This window comes from Chlorocebus sabaeus, chromosome X, assembly GCF_047675955.1.
Source record: "Chlorocebus sabaeus isolate Y175 chromosome X, mChlSab1.0.hap1, whole genome shotgun sequence".
NCBI classification, from domain to species: Eukaryota; Metazoa; Chordata; class Mammalia; order Primates; family Cercopithecidae; genus Chlorocebus; species Chlorocebus sabaeus.
Genome location: NC_132933.1, coordinates 81,650,492 through 81,673,482, shown reverse-complemented (window position 1 = coordinate 81,673,482; position 22,991 = coordinate 81,650,492). Strand labels below are relative to the sequence as shown.

The 22,991-nt window shown below is 52.2% G+C and overlaps 1 protein-coding gene across 7 annotated transcripts; it reads right to left on the bottom strand.

Moving 5' to 3' along the window:
- Positions 1 to 6,498: 6,498 nt before the first annotated feature.
- ZMYM3 (zinc finger MYM-type containing 3) lies at positions 6,499 to 21,919 on the bottom strand. 7 transcript variants are annotated; one of them, XM_007992027.3, is made up of 25 exons: positions 21,868 to 21,919; positions 19,798 to 20,483; positions 18,769 to 18,812; positions 18,386 to 18,458; positions 17,640 to 17,934; positions 17,236 to 17,413; positions 16,673 to 16,891; positions 16,231 to 16,381; positions 15,898 to 16,013; positions 15,649 to 15,735; positions 15,373 to 15,523; positions 14,946 to 15,118; positions 14,557 to 14,722; positions 13,812 to 13,909; positions 13,567 to 13,729; positions 13,201 to 13,313; positions 12,855 to 13,029; positions 12,526 to 12,672; positions 11,684 to 11,787; positions 11,196 to 11,364; positions 10,725 to 10,876; positions 9,868 to 9,982; positions 9,067 to 9,321; positions 8,112 to 8,229; positions 6,499 to 7,999 (listed from the first exon to the last, which is right to left on the bottom strand). In XM_007992027.3, exons 2-25 carry the CDS (start codon positions 20,462 to 20,464, stop codon positions 7,807 to 7,809), a joined length of 4,122 nt encoding a protein of 1,373 aa, XP_007990218.1. In that variant the 5' UTR covers positions 20,465 to 20,483; positions 21,868 to 21,919; the 3' UTR covers positions 6,499 to 7,806. The 7 variants fall into 7 exon arrangements, with proteins under 7 accessions (XP_007990218.1, XP_007990220.1, XP_007990217.1 ...); XM_007992029.3 differs by lacking the exon at positions 21,868 to 21,919 and adding an exon at positions 21,691 to 21,858 and having other exon boundaries at positions 18,386 to 18,452; XM_007992026.3 differs by lacking the exon at positions 21,868 to 21,919 and adding an exon at positions 21,691 to 21,713.
- Positions 21,920 to 22,991: the final 1,072 nt, after the last annotated feature.

The following is a 22,991-nucleotide window of genomic DNA, read 5'->3' as shown; positions in this document are numbered from 1 at the left end:
ATTGTGTTGACACATATGACCACATTCACATGTATGTGGGAGGATGGCTATGAGGGGAATGCCCATTTTTTTTTTTTTTTTTTTTGAAACTGAGTCTTGCTCTGTCACCCAGGCTGGAGTGCAATGGTGTGATCTTGGCTTACTGCAACCTCCATCTCCCAGTTTCAAGCGATTCTCCTGCCTCAACCTCCCGAGTAGCTGGGATTACAGGCGTGTGCCACCACGCCAGGCTAATTTTTGTATTTTTTTTTTGTAGAGATGGGGTTTCACCATGTTGGCCAGGCTGGTCTCCAACTCCTGACCTCAGATAATCTGCCTGCCTCGGCCTCCCAAAGTGCTGGGATTACAGGCGTGAGCCACCGCGCTTGGCCAAGTGCCTTAACTCTTAATGTAGTTTTAATGAAAAGGATGTTTCCCAATCATAATATGGTCTGAAACTTTATGACCAGGCTTAGAAATGACTTAGGTGGGCCAGGGGCACCATACTATGGAGCACCTAATATGTGCCAGATTTGGTGCTGAATTAAGCACTGACATGTATACTGGCAAGGTAGCTATTATTATCCCCCTACTTGTAGATGAGGAAATGGAGACTCAGAGAAGTTAAGTAATATGTCCAAAGGTTGCACTGCAGAGCTAGAATTAAAACCTAGTCCCATTCTAATCCAAAACCTGTGCTGTTTCCTCTATTCCAAAGTAACCACTCTAGCTGGGCATGGTGGCTCACACCTGTAAATCCCCACACTTTGGGAGGCCGAGGCGGGTGGATTGCTTGAGGGCAGGAGTTCCAGACCAGCCTGGCCAACATGGCAAAACCCCATCCCTACGAAAAATACAACAATTAGCCAAGCATGATGGCACATGCCTGTAATCCTAGCTACTCAGGAGGCTGAGACGGAAGAATCGCTTGAACCCGGGAGGCGGAGGTTGCAGTGAGACGAGATGGCACCACTGCACTCCAGCCTGGGTGACCGAGCAAGACTCCCTCTCAAAAAAAAAGCAAACACAAAAACAAACAAACGAAAAAGACAAAGTAACAACTCTATGCTGCTTTAGGAAGTGTTTCAGGGCATGTGGGGTGGGGAGCACAGTATGATATTAAAATATCCCTAAGTACTAATGTGCTGGAAAACAACATGTTTGTACAGGACCCCTAAGGTTAAGAGAGAGAAATGGTGAAAGTTGAGGAAGGGGCTGCCCTGCACTCAGGCAAGGAAGGGCAGTTTTGTGGGGAGAGGGCCCTTCCCAGGAGGTCTACCCGGAGCAGGATCCAGAAATTGTCCATCCCTGGGAAGGGAGGCAACTTGAGGAGTACAGGGAAGATGTGGAGAGACAGTTATTCGGAACCCCTTACCCTCGTTTGGCCTAAGTCAAGACAAGCTATTGAAACTGTCGCCCTTTCTCTCCCTCCACCTTAGGGGTCCCAAACACACTTTATTTTCCCGCAGTCTCCCCTAATCCCTTTCTGTTTCTGCTCCAGCTTTCTTCAAAGGACAAAGCCTTTCATTCCTCAGTTAGAGATAATTGTCTTGAAATGCAGATACCTGGGAGAACTCATTCACACTAAAATATAATCAATTAACCGACAAACAAGTTCTGGTAATTCTGCTTCTCAAATCTTTCTCAAATCTCTTTTCTCCTCAGCATCCCCATTGCCACTGCTGCTTTCCTTCAGGCCTTGCCAGAATCTAACTGAAAATGTGGAGGAGAGTGAACTTGGATTAAAACACTTGCTCCATGCCAGGCACTGCGCTAAACATTACCTCCTTTAATCCTCACTGTCACTGAGGCAAGCTCCGTATTGTTCCCATTTTAGACACAAGGAAATCAAGGTTCAAGTAGGTTAAGTAACTTGCCTTGGTCACACAGGAAAGAAAGGGCTGAGCCAGGGAACTGGAATTCACATCTGGTGGATGCCAAAGGCAAAGCACTAACCATTTCTTTTTCTTTCTTTCCTTCCTTCCTTCCTTCCTTCCTTCCTTCCTTCCTTCCTTCCTTCCTTCCTTCCTTCTTTCTTTCTTTCTTTCCTTTCTTTTTTGAGATGGAGTCTCGCTCTGTCACCCAGGCTGGAGTGCAGTGGCACAATCTCGGCTCACTACAAGCTCTGCCTCCTGGGTTCACGCCATTCTCCTGCCTCAGCCTCCAGAGTAGCTGGGACTACAGGCGCCCACCACCATGCCCGGCTAATTTTTTGTATTTTTAGTAGAGGCAAGGTTTCACCGTGTTAGCCAGGATGGTCTTGATCTCCTGACCTCGTAATCCACCTGCCTCACCTCCCAAAGTGCTGGGAATACAGGCGTGAGCCACTGCACCTGGCCTCTTTCCTTCCTTCCTTCCTTCCTTCCTTCCTTCCTTCCTTCCTTCCTTCCTTCCTTCCTTCCTTTCCTTCTTTCTTTCTGAAATGGAGTTTCACACTGTCACCCAGGCTGGAGTCCAATGGCGCGATCTAGGCTCACTGCCACCTCTGCCTCCCAGGCTCAGGTGATTCTCCTGCCTCAGCCTCCCGAGTAGCTGGGATTACAGATGCCCGCCAGCACGCCTGGCTAATTTTTTGTATTTTCAGTAGAGACGGGGTTTCACTATTTTGGCCAGGCTGGTCTCGAACTTCCGATCTCGTGATCTGCCTACCTCGGCCTCCCAAAGTGTTGGGATTACAGGCATGAGCCACCACTCCCGGCCTCTCTTTTTTTCTTTTTTCTTTTTTTAGATGGAGTCACATTCTGTCGCCCAGGCTGGAGTGAGTGTCAACCTCCACCTCCCGGGTTCAAGTGATTCTCCTGCCTTAGCCTCCCAAGTAGCTGAGATTACAGGTGCCCGCCACCAGGTCCAGCTAATTTTTGTATTTTTAGTAGAGAAGAGTTTTCACCTTGTTGGCCAGGCTGGTCTCAATTACAGGCATGAGCCACTGCACCCGGCCACCTCTGTAATCTTTCTTGATTTCCTGGGAGAGAGTGAGAAACAATTACATTCTACCTTGGCTATTTTATTGACATATGAGTCTTTCCCAGGGTCAGGACTAGGGTGAGGCAGTCGAGGCACCTAGAATGCAAATGTAAGGAGGCACTCCCTCTCAGGGTCATACAAATGCCCACCCTGTACGTATGTGACCCTGAGAGCAAGTACCCTTACATTTTTCACCCTAGGTGCCTCAGTTGCCTCACCCAGTCCCAGCCCTGGTCTTCCCTATCAGACTAGGAACTTCTCAAGAGTAGACCCCAGGTTTTTGTTATTGTTGCTGTTGTTTGGTTTTATTTTTTGAGACAGAGTCTCGCTCTGTCACCCAGGCTGGAGTGCAGTGGTGCGATCTCAACTCACTGTAACCTCTGTCTCCCAGGTTCAATCGATTCCCCTGCCTCAGCCTCCGGAGTAGCTGGGACGACAGGGGCCTGCCACCATGCCCAGCTAATTTCTATATTTTTAGTAGAGGCGGGATTTCGCCATGTTGACCAGGCTGGTCGTGAACTCCTGACCTCAAATGATCCACCCACCTTGGTCTCCCACAGTGCTGGGATTACAGGCATGAACCACTGTGCCAGCCAACCCCAGGTTCTTATTCATGTTTGTATTCATAGTGAGTAACAAGAGGCTCTGCACAGAGTAGATATCTAGTTGAACAAATGACATCAGGCCCTTCTCTGTTTCAACAAGGGAAGGAGGTAAGAGGAAGTGGATAGTTTGGTGCCCTGTTGTGAATGGGAGAAGGAGAAGGTCAATTTAAGACTTCATCCTGGCCTGGACTGTAAGGACAGTTTTTCATCAGGTGGTTATGTCTTTGGCGTCTGGCAGATTTGGGACTCCTCCTACTTCTCTGGTCTCTCCCTCTCAGTGCCTTTCTCTGGTTAACTGGAGACATTCTCCAAAGTACTGTGTTTGGGTTTTTTGTCCTCTTCTCTCTTCACTCTATTTTCCCAAGTGACCTTGTTTACTCCCAGAGCTTCAGTGAGAAGCTCTGCAGATGACTTCTAAATTAACACCTCATCTCTCTCCTAAGCCTCAGACTTGAATTTCTAACTGCCTACTACATACAGTAACACGTAGCATCAATATTTGCTCTTTTGTGTCTGTTGTCTCATCTGACCTTCTCAACACTTCTGTGAGAAAGTCAGGGCAGAATATGAACTCATTTTTTAGGTGAGGCTCAAAAAGGTTGTCTTGCCCAAGGTTTTATGGCAGATCTATGATTAGAAACTCAATCTGGGTGTTCTCCCTGTGTGCCATGTTGCATGGTGCACCACAAGGGTGTTTCAATGGAGTCTCGAAACCAATGTGATAAAAATCTCAACTTATTAGCAATCTTCTCCTATCCCTGACAGAACACACACACACACACACACCCCTAAAACAAAACAAAACAAAACAAAAAAAACACTTGGCTGGGCATGGTGTCTCATGCCTATAATCCCACCACTTTGGGAGGCCGAGGTGGGCAGATCATGAGGTCAAGAGATCAAGACCATCCTGGCCAACATGGTGAAACCCTGTCTCTACTAAAAATACAAAAATCAGCTGGGCATGGTGGTGCGCACCTGTAGTCGCAGCTACTCGGGAGGCTGAGGCAGGGGAATCGCTTGAACCTGGGAGGCGGAGGTTGCAGTGAGCTGACATCGCGCCACTGCACTCCAGCCTGACAACAGAGCAAGACTCTGTCTGAAAAAAGAAACAAAACAAAAAAAACACTTGTCCCTGTGCTACCCATCTTGTTTTGTTTTGTTTTGTTTTGTTTTTTGAGACGCAGTCTCGCTCTGTCGCCAAGACTGGAGTGCAGTGGCTGGATCTCAGCTCACTGCAAGCTCCGCCTTCCGGGTTCACACCATTCTCCTGCCTCAGCGCCTCCCCGGCCGTCCACCGAGTAGCTGGGACTACAGGTACCTGCCACCACGCCTGGCTAATTTTTTGTATTTTCAGTAGAGATGGAGTTTCACCATGTTAGCCAGGATGGTCTCGATGTCTTGACCTCGTGATCCGCCCGCCTCGGCCTCCCAAAGTGCTGGGATTAGAGGCATGAGCCACCACGCCCGGCCTGTGCTACCCATCTTGGTTAAAGGCATTTCACTCTCCCAGTCATCAAGGCTAGAAACCTGGGGTTCACGCTCAATTCTTCCCTTTCCCATAACCTTTATAGCCTTTACCTTTTATTATTATTACTATTTTTTTTTTTGAGATGAAGTCTCACTCTATCACCCGGGATGGAGTGCAGTGGCATGCTCTCAGCTCACTACAACCTCCGCCTCCCAGGTTCAAGCAATTCTGCCTCAGCCTCCCAAGTAGCTGGGATTACAGACACCTGCCACCATGCCCAGCTAATTTTTGTATTTTTGTAGAGATGGGGTTTCGCCATGTTGGCCAGGCTGGTCTCAAACTCCTGACCTCAAGTGATTCACCCGGCTCTGCCTCTCAAAGTGCTGGATTACAGGCATGAGCCACCCCCCAAGAACCTTTATTTCTAATGATTCATCAGATCCTGCAACCTTGACCTTCAAAATGCCTGAAATTTACTTTGAGTCTATCTTTTTTTCCCTTCCCTATCCCCACAGTCCCCATTGAGGTCCATAGAACCTCTTAGCCATACTCCTTCCACCAATCTCCAGGCTTCCAGGCCTACTCCCACTCGCTATTCTTCATATTGTTCTGGGGATTGTCTCCCTAAAGAAATAGATCTGAGCCTACCACCCCTTGGTTGGAAAAATCTCAGCCTTGCACTTCCCACCCCTACATCTGTGGCCTCCCAACCCTTTCCACTTTGTCTTTGAGGCCCAGGTCTAATTCCACCTCCCTTGGTAAACCCTCACATAGCCTCCCTATAAACGTGTTTTGTCTGTTTTTGAGACAGAGTTTCACTCTGTCACCCAGAATGGGTGCAGTGGGGTGATCACTGCAACCTTGCCTCCCAGGCGTTATAACCATCCTCCCCAGCCTCAGCTTCCTCAATGGCTGTGACTACTGGCGTGCGCCACCACGCCCAGTTAATTCTTGTATTTTTATTAGAGATGGGGTTTTGCCATGTTGCCCAGGCTAGTCTTGAACTCCTGGGCTCAAGGGATCCTCCCACCTTAGCCTCCCAAAGTACTGGATTACAGACGCAAACCACCGCACCCAGCCTCCCTGTAAACCTGGAGTAATTTATTCCTCTGTCCTCCCATAGCACTATTTATTTTATTCTGCCTGTATTACGACTAATTGTGTACTATTTGGTCTCCCCTATAGCCTGGGAGCCTGCTGGGGATTGGATCCTGGTCTAACCAGTCTTTGTCTTTTTTGAAGCATGTAATCTAGGTCTTTAAACATAATAGGTCCTTAATACATGGCTAGTGAGTATTTTTTTTCCTTAAGTGTTTGGGAACTTGTTATAAAAAAAAGACCACATTCCCAGTAGATTCAAAGTAAGACAATAAAGTAAGAATGATTCTCAAACACCTGACTTGTTTACACTTGGAGAGATTTGATGTTATCCAGTGTTGCTCCTCTATATCCATCACCCAGAAAAGACAAAAGACCAAAGACAATTTTAACTCTTTATTTGAAACAAACAATTTCAGAGACAGAAGGTTAGTCGTGACAACAGCTTTTCACTACAACACAAGGGTGGGCATGGCTCACTGAAGGGACAGGCCAGGTGCCTCAGAACAATATATACAATTTAAACAGTGGCTAACTGGTGACAGTTAAAAAAAACACAAAAAGGAGCCTGGGAAACAGCAAAGTCAACAGGGAAAGAACTGGGTACCCCCTTTGCCAGAAGTTAATTGTTTTCTAGGACCTCCAAGGCAAGATGGGGAAGAGAGAAGATGTAGGCAGTGGGGCAGGCCCTGTGCCCACAGCTCCTCGCCTGTCCTTTGACCACAGATCCCATCCTGCATGACTCAAGCCCCCACAGGCTTGGCCTGGCTCTTATGATGGGGGAATAATAGAGGGGAACCCAGCCTCAACCCAAGTCAGAAGGTAGTTTTTGCCTTGGGAGCTCTGTCCATTGAACTAAAGGGAGGCAGTTACAGAGGGGGCTAAGCATGTTGACACCATGGCTCATGGCAACCTAAGATGGCAGAGAGACAAACACAGAAACCAAGGGGACAGGAGTCTGCACAACAGGAGTCTGCTCCCCGTACTTAGTCATTCTCTGCCTCTGAGGAAAAAAAGGCATTTGGAAAATTTTAAAAACTGCAGCACCAAGGGTTGGTGCTTGCCGGGGGGGGGGGGGGGGGCGGGGGTGAGGGATACGCGGTGGTGAGAGGGTGCCAACAACCAATTATTTCATAGGAGGGGAAGAGTGTCTAAGCTCTGTGTTTTATGTACATGGTCCCCTCATCGCTTTCATTGTTTATTTCATACCTTTCAGATAAGACCTTTTTGCGTGGTGCTGGGGAAGAGTAGAGAAGGGAGTGGGCACAGGGCAGAGAAGGCAGCTGGGTTTTTCCCTAGGTCATGCCTGGGAACAAGAGGCTTTACCTATGCGGGATGGGTCAGGAAACCCAAAGCCAACAGGATCACCAGAGCTATGAACACTCCACCCAGAGTCTGGACCCAGAAGGAGGGGTTTACTCTGAAGCATAAAGAAAACGGGCAAGCTGGCTTTTGCCCATCACTGGGAGACCAGCCCCTGAGTACAGAAGACCGGGGCCCCATGGTTGTCAAGTGGTATGGAAGAAGATAAAAGCCAGGGTTCCTAGAGAAGGCAGGGAATGGGTGAGCGGAAAGGAGCAGTCAGGGCCCTTCAGAATGAGTAGCATTGGTTCCTGGGCCTGTCACCCTGAGGGACATGACCACAGGACAGACATTGATGTGAAAGATGGATATGGATGGCACACGAGCTCAGTCCAGGTCTTCCTCCCCAGGACGACCCAGTTCCTCATAAATCTCGCGCACAGCCAGGATGCGATTGAGCATGCTCTCCAACATGCTGCGGTCCATGGGGATCACAGAATACCAGAGAGGTGACTCGGCGATGCAGGACCTTTCTGGTTGCAGGTAGAACACATCGTTGCGAGTCCGGAGGCTTTCAGGACTGCAACATCGGGGGTGGGGGTGGGGATGGCAGGACAGAAGATCAGTACCAAGGCAAAGTAGATCCCTTGGGTCCCCATGCTAACGCTCTTCCTGCCAACCCACCAACTCACCATTTTGATAGATAGAATTCATAGAACTTGACGGGGCAGCGGAGAGGATTCATGCGGTTCTCACGCTGCTCTAAGATAGGGGCTTCATCTTCTCTCTTCCGTTTTCCAGGACCCATGTCTGTAGGGGAGGGAAATGACTCAGACTCATTAAGAGCACAGGCTTCACGAGCATCATCCAAGAGCACAGTCCAGGGCACAGGGAGAAGGCATCACGACACAAATTACAGTCTCATCAAGATGGAGAGGTGGAAGAAGAGGTCAGTCTCCCTCTCCCACGCCAACCCAACATCCTGTCGAGCTGTTGTTATGCAACCCTCCCCAGTTCCCACTGCCAAAGACTCTTTTTAAAATCTCCCCCAAGTTGCTGTCTTGAAGAGGTGATCTCAGAAGTTATTCAAAAAACCTGATAAAACAGACCCTACTGCAAGGGCGGGCTTGCCTTCTGGGATAGAGAAACAGCTATGGCCCCAACCCCTCGCGCATTAGTCCAGGTAGAAGCATGGGTCCAGAGAAGGGACCTTGGGAACTGCACTCAGACAGGACAGAAATCCAGAACAGAAAAAATGGAAACCAAGGTGCAGTTGTTGTTAGGCCCGACAGCAAAGAATCAGAGAAAGCCTGTCATTCATTCAGTCTACCCGCCCCCCCACAGTCAAACACACCCAAAGGTTTCCTACCTGTCCACCACCCAGAAAAAGCAGGCAAGCAAGTAAACTGTCTTAAATGAGGAAAGGGGGGAGAGAGGTCACAGGGTGACCTCCTATTTATGCGACAGCCACTGCCCATCAAGTAGGAGGACTGGCCGTTTCTACCCTTTCTGCACACAGCAACGGAAGGAGAGGGAAGCTAGGGGCCAAGGAGAGGGCCGACCTGGCAGGTATGGTGGGTTATGGCAGGGCATGGAAGGGGAAGGCAGAGACGGGGCAAAAGCACAGGGGAGGGGGCAGCCTCGTACCTCGCCCTTTCCTCTGGCGGACTGGGGCATAGTAGCGGATGCTCACCACCTTGGTGGTGCCCCGAGGGGTGGTACACTTGCGGGACTGCCGCACCACATTGGTGAAGGAGAGTTGCATGTGTTCCTCAGCTGTCTGCAGCCCAAAAAACTTAGTGTTGAAGAACATGAGGGTGTTGAGGAGGACAAAGGGCGAGTAGACCCCCAGTTGCTTACACTCCCAGAGGTGCTCCTCCTCCACTCGAGAGAACACCGTATCTACAATGGTCAAGGGGGAGAGGCGGGTCAGGAGGGAGTGGCTGCCCAAACCCAACCACTTCCCATCCCATGTGCGCTGCTCATTTCCCACACCATTCTCATTTGGTGAGTAACTTTCATATATAAAACACTGTCACTTTGCTACACTTGCTACACTACACAGTGGGACAGGGCTTTTAAATAATACATACTTTCCACTGCTGCATTTGGAACGTCTCTCACCACCCTCAAGTTGTAGACAGGTAAATGTAAACCTTGAGGAGTCCCACGATTTCTTGCTTTCTTTCTTTACTTACCACCCAAACCCAGGCCATCTTTTTCTGGTCCTAGAGATAGCTCTTCAGACCTAAGTCTTGATCCCCTCCTCATGTTCAAGAACAGGTGCTCCTATGCTCCTTTAACTCTAAACCCTGAGGCATCCAGCTACACGCTCCTGCCCTCGGGCCCTTTGTGAAGAGTGGCAGACCAAATAGCACAGGACTCTTGGGATGGTGGATTGGAAGAATGGAAAAAGGGTGTAGGGGTTGCTACGTCCCTGTCCCTTACTGTTGGGGAGGAGTGTGGGCTGCCAGGTACTCAGAGACTTATTGAGTTCTTGAACGAAAGTCAGGTAGTAAAGGTCCGTGAAAATGTTCACCATCCGGTTATTTTCCAGCAAGTACTGGGGAAAGAAAAACAGACACACATAAGGCTAGACTGTAGGTCCTCGAAGAAAGATAATGATGCTGAAGCCCCCAGGTATGGTGTCGTCAATCATTAGGAGACAATGGGAAACAGTTGCTTGATTAGGAGGCCTCGAGTGCTTTCCCCCAGATATACCTACAGCTCTGCGCTACTCAGGCTTTGCTGGAAGAGGAGGAGGCTTGGAGGAGATGTTCTTTAGAAGCCCACACCTCCTTGTCAGGTAATACGTGGTTGACTTCTCCCAGGGGGAACTAAACATTACGCCAGCACTCAAGGATCCCAGCTCCACCCATCCCTCCCCTCCTAGAATGGGCTTAAATATTACAAAGGGGACCTGGATAGTAATGAAGACTGCTCCTTGGCCAACAGTCCTGGAATGCAGTTTTGATTTTAGAAAAGTATTGATATCTCATGTTCTATTTGGAATAGGAGATTAAAGGCAAGCTGCCTGCTTGAGGTAGGGGACAAGATGAGGAACAGGGAGTGCAACAGAGTAATTGCTTTTTTTTTCATTAAATATTTTTTGGGTAGAGATGCGGTATCACTTTGTTGCCCAGGCTGGTCTCAAACTCCTGGCTTGAAGCGATGCTCCTGCCTCAGCCTCCCAAAGTGTTGGGATTACAGGCGTTAGCCACCGTGCCCAACCCAGAATCATTTCTGGTTAGACCCTGCCTGCTGTGTTAAGAGTGACGGGAAGCAAGGTGGTGCATGAGAGGTACCTGCTGGATGCCAAGACACAAATAGTAGATACTGTCAGGTTCGTATCGTTCACCATTGGGCCGAGTGATTTCTCTCACAAACTGGGCCAGACCGTAGTTGAGCTCAGCAGCTGAGCAGGCGAGAATATCCTCTTTGATACGCATGGGTTTGGCTGCAGTGATATGTTGTGCAGGGACAGGATTAAGAAAAACTCTACATGGAGAATTTCACTTAGCTCCACCACCATTAACCCCTTCATCCCTTAGTCATGCCTAGCTCCTGAACAATTACAGAAAAAGCCCCTAACCTTGAACCTAGACAGCATTTCCTTTAATCTACAACTCCTCCCCATCTTCACAGGGCATCCTTAAGTCGTCACACCCTTATCACTCCTAGACATCTTCAGCTGAATCACAGGCCCAGCCCCTTCTTCCCTTTCCCCTCCTCCTCCCTGTCTTTGCCCTCCCCTACCCCCAACCCCAAGTACTTACGGCCAAAGCGCAGCTCATCACCCTTGCTGGTTTCTCCATTGGCATATTTTGACTGCACCCAGCACTTCCAAGCATTGACACCATATGAATAGTTGAGCCCGGTACAACTAGGCTGACTGCTCATGGAGTCCCGGGAGCAGCTTTCGGAAAGCACCAGCCGCTTTTGACCCTGGAGGAGAAGAGAAAGCAGGGGCATGGCAGAGGTAAGGCCAGAGGCAAGGTGAAAGCTAGTCAGCACCATATTTACTGCTGGCCAGGGCAGGGGCTGATGTAAGTACACGGCAAGCTTCCACAGCACAGAGCCCCAGGAATAGCTTTGATGACCTTGTGAAATGGGGGAAGAGTAAAGTTTGGCTTTATCTCAGTACTTCTAGTGTTGGAGAAAGGAGGTTAGGGAAGGTCAAACTATGGTTGCTGGCTTGGATCTCACATCCTCTCCCCTTTGGGCCTCCATTCTTCTTTTGTACATACGGTAGCCCCAGCCCTACCTTCCTCATGGTTCGGGGAAGGTCTTGTTCAGTAGACACATCCTCAGGCCCTACCAGGCCACAATCAAAGAGGAAGTCTACACTGGGATTAATGTCCAGAGGATCTAATAAAAAGGAAAGAAAGAAGAAATCAATTCCTTAAGATCTCAACCCTGCAGCCCTCCTGCCCCACCCCTGCTGCTTGCCCACTGGACACTAGATGAGCCAAAGGAACCAGTAAAGCTATACCGAAAAGCATGCTCAGAGTCACAGGAACGCAAAACACAGCAATGAGAACTACTGAACTGTAAACATGTTGAACATAGTGAAAATTTTTTTTTTTTTTTTTGAGACGGAGTCTCCCTCTGTCGCCCAGGCTGGAGTGCAGTGGCCAGATCTCGGCTCACTGCAAGCTCCGCCTCCTGGGTTTCCTGCCTCAGCCTCCCGAGTAGCTGGGACTACAGGCGCCCACCACCACGCCCAGCTAGTTTTTTGTATTTTTTTAGTAGAGACGGGGTTTAACCGTGTTAGCCAGGATGGTCTCGATCTCCTGACCCCGTGATCCGCCCGTCTCGGCCTCCCAAAGTGCTGGGATTACAGGCTTGAGCCACCGTGCCCGGCCGAACATAGTGAAATTTTTATTTTTTTTACAGTTTAAAAATAAAATAAAATAAAAGCATGACTCAGAAGTCTAAAAGAATGCACCTGTCCTGGTATCTCTGGCACTGCTCCCTGTGAGAACCTTCTGTCTTAGAATCACAATGAACACTTTTCAGGGTCATACTCAGGGACACAAGGAACATTCCCTTCCTGATGGCACGAATGCTACCATACCCAGTGGGCACGGCTCCAATCTTACTCACTCTTAGGGAAGTCTGCCTCCAAGTCTTGCCCAGGCTCATCCAAGACATTGGCCATCTTGACTGCCATGGCCAGGACATCATCTCGAGCAGGCCCAAACAGGTCACAGTCTTCCAGGAGTCCCTCTGCACTCTGGTTGCTCACAAGATCTGGGAAGCAAAGAAGTGGGCTCAGTGTCTACAAGCTCCTGCTAGCACCCTCACAAGCTTTCAGGGGCTGATCCCAACTATCCTCCCATTCTACTAGGCACCAAGATCATCAATAGCTCCCCCTCGGGCAGAGACACGCTGGTAGCACCCTGTCTCCCTCATCGCCACCATCTATGGCATACCACAAAGGTCAGATGAGGCCTTGTCTAACTCCTCAGCCTCTGCAATCATTTCTGCCATAGCCAGGATGTCGGCCTCCAAGGGGTTGGAAGGGATCTTCACCTTCAGCTCCTCAATGGTCTCTACAATCTTGTCTGTGCTCTCCAAGGTAGTGGGCAAGAACATGGGCACAGGCACCTGGAGGCACGAATCCCAACTAAATGCCAAGAACCACACCAGCAGTTGGGGGGAAGGGGGGGACAGATGATGAGAGTGAAGGGGGACAGTTGATGAGAGTAAGGGGAAAGGGTGGATCTCAAACCTGGAAGGGGAAAGGAGGACCCAGCCAGGAAGGGCAGGGAAACTTACCGGGATAGGCATCGAGAAAGGCACCGGGACTTTCTGGCAGTACAGATGCATAGGCACTGGCACGAAGATGGGCACTGGGATGGGCAGCACAATCACTTGTGGCTTCCACTCTTCTGTGGATGAGAAAGGGATCTTCTCAGAGACCCTGCTGGACTGATCACATCGGACCCGCCAAAAGCTCTAACGTGCTCAGTGTCACAAAACTGCCCTTGAAGCAATGGCTGAAAGACACCTCTCGATTCTAGCACAACCATATGCACGAGGCTTCAGCTACCTAAGGAATCCCCTTGTCCAGCTCACGGACATAGGGCTGGCAGGCCTAGGACTCCGGAATACAGCCTGTGGCATCGAGGTACCCTGGCTCACCTGTCTGACTCCCTTTGGACTTCATCTCCACCTTGCAGGAGACGCCCCGATTCTGCATCAGCGGCTTACACATGGCAGCCTTGTTTTTGCGGGGTGTTGCTGGGGGCGGCGGGGGTGGAGGAGGGGTGGGAGCCGTGGGAGCTGATCGGGTCTTCACAGGGATCTGCAAAGAAAAAGGAACATTTGTGCCGCCAACTGCCGTACCCTCCTCTGAGATTATCCTCCCCCTTGGCTTTTGCCCCGACCTTGCCCAAATTCCCATTTTCCTCTGGGGTCCTCACTGTGTTGCTGTTCTCCACTTTGGTTTGAGAGGGTGTCTGGGGTTTTGACTCAGGAGACTGACCTGCAGATCAAAACAAATGAATGCTCTCATCCAAGGGACTAGCTCTCCATTTTCCTTACCGCTGTTCCAGGAGAGCTTCATTAACAGGCACACCAAATACAGATGGGAAGTTCTAGGATTTGCCCCCCTTGCCATCCCAGATCTAGTCTCCTCTGTACCCCAGCAATAGTAGCCTAAAAGACTCTTTGCTCCTTGAGAATGAAACATTACATTTTCCCCAAAAACCCACAATTGAGACCTTCCATTTAGATAGCCTGGGTATCCCTGGAGTTGTGGAGGGGCAGGGGCAACATTCTAGAAATGGCAGTCTTCAGTCTCACTAAAGGTAGAGTTTATGCTGAGATTTCCTTATCTCAGAAAAGTAACCATAACCCCTATATGCCCCATCCTATCAGGATAGGCACCCACTCCCTAATAATATACATTTCATAGACAATCAGTAGACGCTAACTCCAAGAAGTTTTAAATAAGACTTCCCCTTCCGAACCTGCAGGGTTCAGAAGCTGAAAGAGAATACAGTTCACAGTACTAGCACCCTATCTGGCCAGGGATGAGGTGAATGCAAGAGGAAGGAGAAAGGGGCTAGGCTTAGGATTAGGAGAGTCCAGGCCCCCTCTAACAGAGCGTACCCCCTGCCCGGGACTCACTGTTCAGGAGGCTCTCGGGCCCACTCTGGGTATCCAGGTTGGGTTGGTTCTGCTGGCTATAGAAGCGTAGAAGACACTGCTGGTTGCAGAAATGACGGATCTGCCCACGCCAGTGGATGGTCTCCAGCAGCTTCCCCTGGCGCTTACAGGCATGGCACCGAGCAGCCTGAGGATGTCAAAAGGATAGTCAGACCTGCCTCCCTAAAATGCGTTGGGCCTTTTCTTTCCCCTGGGATAAGCCATGCTCCTCCGCTTGGAGATCGGGCCGGCTTAGAGATGGAAGGCTGGCTGCCCTGCCTGGAGATCTGTCCACACCCCGAGCTTAGTACCACAGCCTGTGCTCCCCGCCGCCCTCTTTCCCGCCTCGCTCGCGTGCTGACCCTCCTTACCTTGCAGTACCACAGCAGGTACTTGCTTTTACAGTCCTCACTGCAGAAGTCCCAGGTGCTGCCATCCAGTTGCTCAGTGACTCCGCGCTGGCAAGTCTGGGAGCAGTAAGTACAAGTGATACAGCACAAGCCCAGCTTCTTAGTGAAGTCCTGTTTGTACAGCAGCACACAGCCTGGAAAGAGGGGAAGAGGAAAGAGAGTCCAGAGACACAGATACCCAAGGGCAAGAGACCCAACCTTTTCAAGGTGCTACACCTGAAACCTCTCTCTAAGCAGCACCTTGTGCCCAAAGCTTTAGGGGAGATGGGGATAGGGCATCCCGAGCAGAAGGCCCTGCCTCAAGGACCACTTTCCCAGCCTCCCTCCCTTCTCCTCCATTCTCCTTGGTTGGGAGTTACGTGTCTTCTGCCCTTCCCCATCTCCTTACCTTCGCTGCAGAAGCTCTTCTCCACTCCGCTGAATCGGAGTTTCTCATGCAAGAGTTTCTCCTGCCGACAGTGCTCACACTGGGACACCACACCCCGAAGCCGCTTGAAGTCCTCACAGCAATCACGGCAGCAGAACTGGAACACTTGGTCCTGAGGTGGGGGCACAGGGCAGGGAGGATAAGCTGTAACATCTGGCCTCAGCAGGCGCCAAGTGGAAGGACCCCTTCAGACAGTCTGGTCATGTGGCAAGATGTAGGTGGGGGTGGGGCTCTTACCTGCCAGTCCAAGACCTCAGGCTTGCCACTGAAGAGGCTGTGGCAGTAGTGACAGCTCAGGTGAATGCCCCCTTCGGGGCTTGTGCGCTGGAGGGAAGGAAGACAAGTAAGGGAGGGGGCAAGATGTGTGCAGCGGTGGGGAAGGGGAGTCAGGCTTGTTCTTTGCTCTGCCCAGGCCTGCCTACCCCAATTCTCCGACCCTCTTTATGTTACCACACCCTTCTATCCCTGATCCAGGGCCTGGAGTACCTGGAACTTGGTCCAGCAGCTGGGGCTGCAGAACTGGTAGACTGTGCGGTCAACCTTGTTGTAGTAACAGGGGTCAGAGAGGCTGCGGCGGCAGAAGCTGCAGGGTCGGGGAGGGCCTGGGGCATAGAGAGAAAGAGAGAGAGGAAAAGAAAAAGAGAGAGGGAGAGAGAGAGCACACAGAAGGTGTAAGGCAGTGCAGGAGACGAACAGAAATTCCACGGGGAGATGTGGTTGGGGCTAAGGTCGGGCAGCAGGGATTACTCTGGAAGAGGGGAGTATGGGAGGTAGAGAGAAGGCCAGCAGGGGACTCAGAGAAGAGGGCTTTGCACCTACCAGTGAGCCCTGCCTGCTTCACTTTGTAAGAAGTGGTACAGCACAGGGAACAGAACAAGCTGGTCTTGCCATTACGATCCACATGTGATAGCATCTCAAAGTTCTTACACAGGGTCTTGCACCAGACACATGGGTACACACGTGTGTTTTTCTGTGAGGATGGGGAAGGAGAGGCTGAGGCTGGATTTGTCCCTTCACTTTTATTTTTTAAATGTTTTAAACATGAAATATTTCAGGCATACAAAAAAAGTATAGATGATGATGTAACAAAGACCTGTGTATCCACCAGCCAGCTTCAAAAATAAAACATAACAGATACAATTGAAACCCCCTTTATTTGTTTTATTTCTCCCAGTCCTTGACCTGTCAGCCACCTTTATTTATCACCCAAGAACCACACCCCCTTCCACAGCCCTCTAATGCACTACTCCCTCGGCCCCACCTTCTTATACGCCCCCAAGCAGGTTGTGTTGCAGAACCGCTTTTGTTGGCCCTCGTGGAAGAGGAGCTCAGGGCCAGGGCTCCCGGTCTTGGTGTAGATGTAAGCCCCACACTGGTCACAACAGTTGGTTTTCAGTCCCTTGTTGGCCCGGAATTTGGAGAAGCAAGAATCGCTGCAGAGCCGGTGCACCACGCTGCCATTGCTGACCTCATGCAGGACCTGCCACACACACACGCACCCTGAGCTAGGGCCTGGCCACCACCGCCCACCCCAATGCAAGGTCAGCCCCCCACCTCACCCTAGACCTTCACAGCAGACAGTGGGCCCAGGGACCCCCCAACCTGCGCCGCAGGCTGCCGACTTGATGGTGAGGTCCTGGGAGGTAAAGAAGGCCAGCTGTGCGCATCCTGGAGAAGCTGTGTCCTTGAATACGCTCCCTCATGATGGCCGCCTTTCCTCCCCACTCCCCTTTCCACAGGGCCTGGCCCCTGCAGCCCCAGGATGGGAGGGGCAGGTCAGGGCTGTCCAGGCTCTGTAAATCAGCCCCCATCGAGTGTCCTCACCTCTCCAGTCTTCTGGCATATGCTGCAGCGAGTGGCATCGGCGGGATCCCCAGACTGGGGGATCGGGCGCTGCTGCTGGGCCTCATACAGGGAGAGACAGACGGACGTGCAGAACTCATGGAAGGAGCCTCCAGAACCAGTCTGCGCCACAACTGAGTCCTTGGTGTTCCAGATCTCCCTAGAGGTGGGAACAGGTTTGAATATTCACTCAAGACCACCCTCTCATTTCCTCAGCTTCCGCCCCTCGTCCAGGATCAATGACCACAGAGCCAAATACTCTGACTCCCTCCCTACATCGCTCTCTCGCCCAGCTCCATCCTGCTAGGTTCTTACCAACAGTCTGTCTTACTCATACTCCTGCCCAGATCCCTGCCCTCTGCACAGCCCCCAAGACCCTCACGCACTTCTTGCAGAAGGTACAGGTCTTTTTGCCCGAGGGCTTCTTGGAGAAAGTGGTGAGGCAGGATGATGAGCAGAAGAGCTGAGGCAGCCCCTTGCGCTGATAGGCAGTCTGCCCCTTCTGCAGTGGTGTCCGGCAATGTGCACAAGTCATCTTGGTGCCCACTGCAGAGCGCCCGGCCCTTTGTGACACACTTGAGCGTAGGGACATGCGAGGAGAGCGCCGGGGCCGGAATGGCACAAAGTCCTCATCATTAGGGTCATCTACCATGGCATCAGAATCCTCATCTGACACTGGAACTGCGAAAGTAGGGGGGTGGACATGAGAAAGGCCACCAAACCAGGTCTCCAACCATCCCCTGACCAACAGTTCAGTCCCTCTCCTGGGATCTCTGTTGTTCTGGCCTTTACACCCTGGCCCTCGTTACATTAGTATCTTAAGACCTCGGTGTCTCTCTCCCTTGGTTACTCTGTAACCTCCCAGGGAGGGAAAGGGAGAGGCTCTAAATGAGAAGATTCGGAGACAGAGATGGCATAGCTGAAACAGGAAACTCGCCATTCTCACTGCTCTTGTTTTCAATTTCCCCCACTGCCCCTGGTTCCCATGCCAACCCATAGCGGAGACAGGCACTTCACGCGCTGCATGGAGCAGGACTACAGGAGCTAGAAGATCCATGCCCTGCCGCGTGCCACTTTCGGATCTTTTCCACACCCAGAACTCCCAGGTCACACTTCCTCAAATCCTACTTACTGCTCTCAGTGGAATCTACAACCTCAGGTTTTGGAGGTTCTGCTCTCCTAACGCGTTCGCTTCTCTTCTGTACCTTGGAAAGACGGGAGGGGAGGAAAACTGACACCCTGGCCAGGCTAACACTAGTACAGGGTTTGGGGGGGCGGGATAGAAGATGGGAGGGGGAAGGGAGAGTGGGGACCCTTGGCCCAGCCCTTAGGAGGAGGGAAGAAAAGGAGGCTGGACTTTCTCCCCAACAAGCAGTAGACACTAGTGCTCCCTCCCTCCTCCTAACTCTCCTTATACACACTCTCTACAGAACAACATCTGGGAGGGAAAATGAAGGGTCTGTCCTTCCCAGAGCTAAGGGGGAACCAGACTCCTTCCAATCCCCTCCCCCTCACCCGTTCAGGCGGCTTCTCACTCGCCTTCGCAGTCAGGCCATCTCCTGCAAAGGAAGCAGAAGGCAGCCTAAATGTTGAGCCTGCCCTCACCACCCCCTCCCCGGCCCAACCCCCGCCTCCATTCCTGGGGAAGAACTTACTCAAAACTGAAAGGGAAAACTCGAGTGCCTGTGGCTTCTTGGGGCCCCTCTCAGGGTTACCTCAGGCTCTGTACTAAGGTGGGGGGGGGTGCACGTGCAGCTATTCCATGAAAAAAAAATCTATCCTTCCCACCAGCTTTCTGTCCCAATCCTTGGGGGTTAAGGAAACACAGGTAATATACCTTTCATTAAGAATTTATATTTTACCAATGAAAAACACACACAACCACCCAAAGGTAGCAAAAGGAAAAGGAAGCATCATTGTATGGGTAGCTTCCCCTGGATTCAGGTGGTTATATAAGCCCTAAGACCCTCGTCACAGCCTGATAGAGGCACACCACTAGGCAGAAGAGGGGAGAAACTAGAGCCTCTCAAGTCAAGGTTGTCTCTCCCCTATCAGAGACTCAATCCCAGACCCTGCATTTCTACCGCTCTGCTGAAATCCTTATGCTGTTAGGGGCTCCAGAACCTAGTTACCATTCATCAAACCCAGAAATCCCACTCCCATCTGGAACCAAAAAGCTGTAAAGGTCTTAGAACCAAGAAGCCTGGTGTACTCCTCCAAATCCTGAAGGAAGGACTCTGGCACCAAAAGCCCATTGGGGCAGGAAAAAGGGAACCCTTCCCACCAAATCCACTCCTCCCAACCTACGCTCCCTGAAACCTTACCTCATTCCTCCCCCACAGCCTGTGCCCACCCCTACTTTCCTTAATCTTCCTCTACACACTACCCCACTCCTCCCTCCTAAACCCCAGGTCCTTCCCCACACACATCCCTACACTTATCTCCCCACCCTCCTCCTCCCCACTACTTCCCAAAGCACATAGCCACCCCTCCTTACCACCACCCTCTCCCAGCCCTGATTCTCCAGATAATTAGGCAACCTACCTGGCAAGGAAGGATGCGCAGGGGGGCTAGAGCCCCCAGGTTTGGTCTGAGAACTGTTGATTCCATCCCCCAGAGTCTCTCCCACTGAAGGGCTAGGGGGGGCATTTGGGCTCTGTGGCTGCCCTTGGGGAAGCTCCTCCTCCTGCCCAGGGGAGCCCCTTCTCGCAGTAGCTATGGAGGTGGTCTCCTCCTCTTCAATATGTGGGGACTGCAGGGTTATTGGAGAATCTGGAGCCAAAGGCTCTAGTAGCCCCTCGGGTGAACAGGAATTTGCCCCAGCCCCCGGATCAGGTGGTACCACCTCAGGGGTCTGGCCCCCTGGTCCAGGCTCTAGGGTCTGATCCCCCGCATCCCATGCCAGGGTTCCCTCAGGACCGTGGTCCACCTCCGGGGGAGAGGGGGCTTTATAGAGCAGCCCCCCCAGCCCCAGCAACTCAGTGGCTCCATCCAGGACTCCAGGGTCTTTTTCCAGGCCAGCAGGGGTATCAAGCAGGTCCAGGGCTCCCGAGGATGGAGAAGGGCCAGGGGGGGCCCATCCTCGAGTTGGGGCAGTCTGGGATTCCAGCAGATCCTCTCCAAATTCCATGTCTACTGGTAGGTCTCCAGCCAGGGGCTTCTCTGGCAGGGTCAATGGGTCAAATGGACTGGGGAAATCACTGGGGTCCATGAGTATGGCTGGATATGTACTGCAGATTAGGAGGAGAAGAGGAGGCAGTAGAGGTGGTCTTAGCCAGAATTCCTTCTTACATGGGCTCTGAGACACACCCCATCATCCACTTGGATTTCTCATGAACAGCCCCCACCACCACAATCTACAAGCATTTCCGAAGGCTTTAGTCCTAATGACCACTCCCCCCAATACAGCGCCCCCAGTGGGGAGAGGCGTTCCCCGCCCTGGCCCCGTGCCCACACTGGCCAGGCAGTCGGTCGTTCCACCCGCCCACCCCCCTACTCGACTGCAACTCCCATTCCCTTCCCCCTTACCTTTCACCCCCCGCAACTCAGGCTGAACGCCCCCTTAGAGTCTCCTAAGGCCGTCGCCACCAGGAGCCTTTCCCGCCCCCGCGATCTCAGTTTCTATTCCCTCCCCACTCTGCTGGAGCCCCCCAGCTCCCCAGTCTTTACCCACCCAGTCTGGCCCCACCCCCCCTCCCCGCGTTGCTAGGTCCTCCCTGGGCCCTTCCCCCGCCCCCACAAACTGCCCTTCGCAACCCCTTCCCCCAGTTACCTTTCAGGTCGCCCACTTCCTCAGCCCCGTCCCCCTTTCCCATTGCTCCTCCAGTCCTCCCTTCTCCTGTTGCCCACCCCCAACCTCAGGCATTTACAGGAAGACATTTTGGAGCTACGATCTCTCCTTAGACCCCCCCCCCCCCACAGCCTCCCGGCTACTGCAAGATCCCGCTTGCAGGTTCGGTTCGGCTTCAGCAGGCCCGACCCCTACCTGCGGCAGGGTTAGTGCAAAGGCTACAAGCCTAGAACTGCAGACAGCGACGGCCCCGCGCTCCTTCTCCACCTCCCTCCCTAGCAGCCGGGACAGGGGTCGCGGCCCCTTTAAATGGCAGCGCCGCTCGCAGCGCCCAGCGCTCTGCACCAGGCGGGCGGGCGGTGCCAGCAACCAACCCCATTGGCTGGCTCCAGGAGGGGGCTCGCGAGACAGCGCCGGCCCCCGGCGCGAGACTCCCAGTCCAGTGGCCGCCTGGAAATTGCGGAGTGGAGTACAGCCACTGGAGACGGCGCCTGAGCCCCCGCCCGGGGCCCCGTTAGTTGAGAAGGAAAAGATAGCCTCTGGAGCTTTGAAGCCGGCCCCCCGGGAAAGGCGGCGTCCCCTTTCCATCCAAGGGCCGAGTGCGCTCACCCACCAAAAACACAGATCTACGCACCTGCTCCCCTTACCTGGCTCAAGAGTCTGGCCCCCGTCACACCCTGCCCGCCCTGCCTCCTGGAGCCCACTCTACCCGTGATCCCCTCCTCTCATTCAAATGGTTCCCGGTCCCCTCCCCCTCCCGTGTCTCTCTTCGCTTCCCACTCGTGTTCACCCCCCCGGCGTCCGCCCCCCTCAATAGTCCCTACCTACGCCATGCAGCAGGCGCCTGCCAAGATTACCCTCCCCCATCCCCACCTCTCCGGGGCCCGCCCCCTGGGCGACTGTTGGGGTAGTGAGTGACAGCGGAGGATGGGGGGAGGCAGGGACCCAGCCCTCACGTGCCCCTCCTCCCCTTGTCTGCAGCCCCGGGGCCCCCAAAACAGTCTGAGAGTCAGAGTTATGGGGTATCTGAAGCTTGATCCCCAGCCACACAGGTCGGGTTAAATGGCTCTGGCTCAGTGGCAACGCCTGTGCAGTAACCGTTACTGCTTGATGACCCCCAAGCCAGGTCCTGCAAAGCCACCCCCTACTCTCTCAACAGTCTTAGGGTAAGTTCTGGGATCTTCTCCCTGAGTCTTCCTGCAGGAGCTCCCTGCATTATCTCTGGAGTTTTCCTCCCTCACCAGGGCTGATCTCTCTGTCTCTGTCTCTGTCTCTGTCTCTCTCTCCCTCCTCCCGCCCCCTTTCTGTCCTTGTCTGTCTCTCTCTTCTCGCTCTCTCTTTCTCTCTCTCCCCCTATCTCTTTTTGTCTCCGTCTCTGTCTCTCTGCTTCTCGTGCGCACGAGCACGCAGGCGCGCTACACGCTCCCCCCTCCTGGATGGTCCTTAGCATGTGGGTGTGGCTGAGGTTAGGCTAGAGAAGTGGAGTAGGGGTAGGTGGCACTAGCGTTAAGCCTACTGCCTTTAAAAAAATGTGTGCCAGCATCCATTCTCAGTCCGCATTATATTAATAGTTAGAGCACTTTACAATCCCCGCTCCCCACTTCCCACCCTAGCCCCTAAGGGCTGAGAGCATTTAGTAGCTGAACTACCAGAGGAGGCTCAGGCTGGAAGGAAGTCTCCTTAGGAACAGGAAGGTTTGGTATCCAGTGCCTATTCTAGCCTGCCTCGTTGACTTCTGGCCTCTCCTCTTGGCCACACAAAGCCTCCCCTGGCCTTGTAGTCCTCGGGAGTTTACCCTCCCTTTTCTCATTCCTTTTCTCAGAAACCTTATCCTTCCTAGCTCCCCACATGGCCTTGAGGTTATCTTTGCTCCCTCCTACATACAGAGATAAAAGCCAGAGTTTCTTACTTTCAGGTTTCCCAAATCCAGCTTTTTCTTTATCTTAAC

Bases quoted from the DNA above. Each gene is read 5' to 3' on its own strand.
- ZMYM3 (XM_007992027.3), bottom strand. From the start codon at position 20,464: ATGGACCCCAGTGATTTCCCCAGTCCATTTGACCCATTGACCCTGCCA. The intron at 18,459-18,768 runs GTGAGGGGGAGG...CGTCTTTCCAAG, and splicing joins GTGAGAAGCCGCCTGAACGG to GTACAGAAGAGAAGCGAACG. The intron at 15,524-15,648 runs GTAAGAGCCCCA...CCCCCACCTCAG, and splicing joins CTGAGGTCTTGGACTGGCAG to GACCAAGTGTTCCAGTTCTG.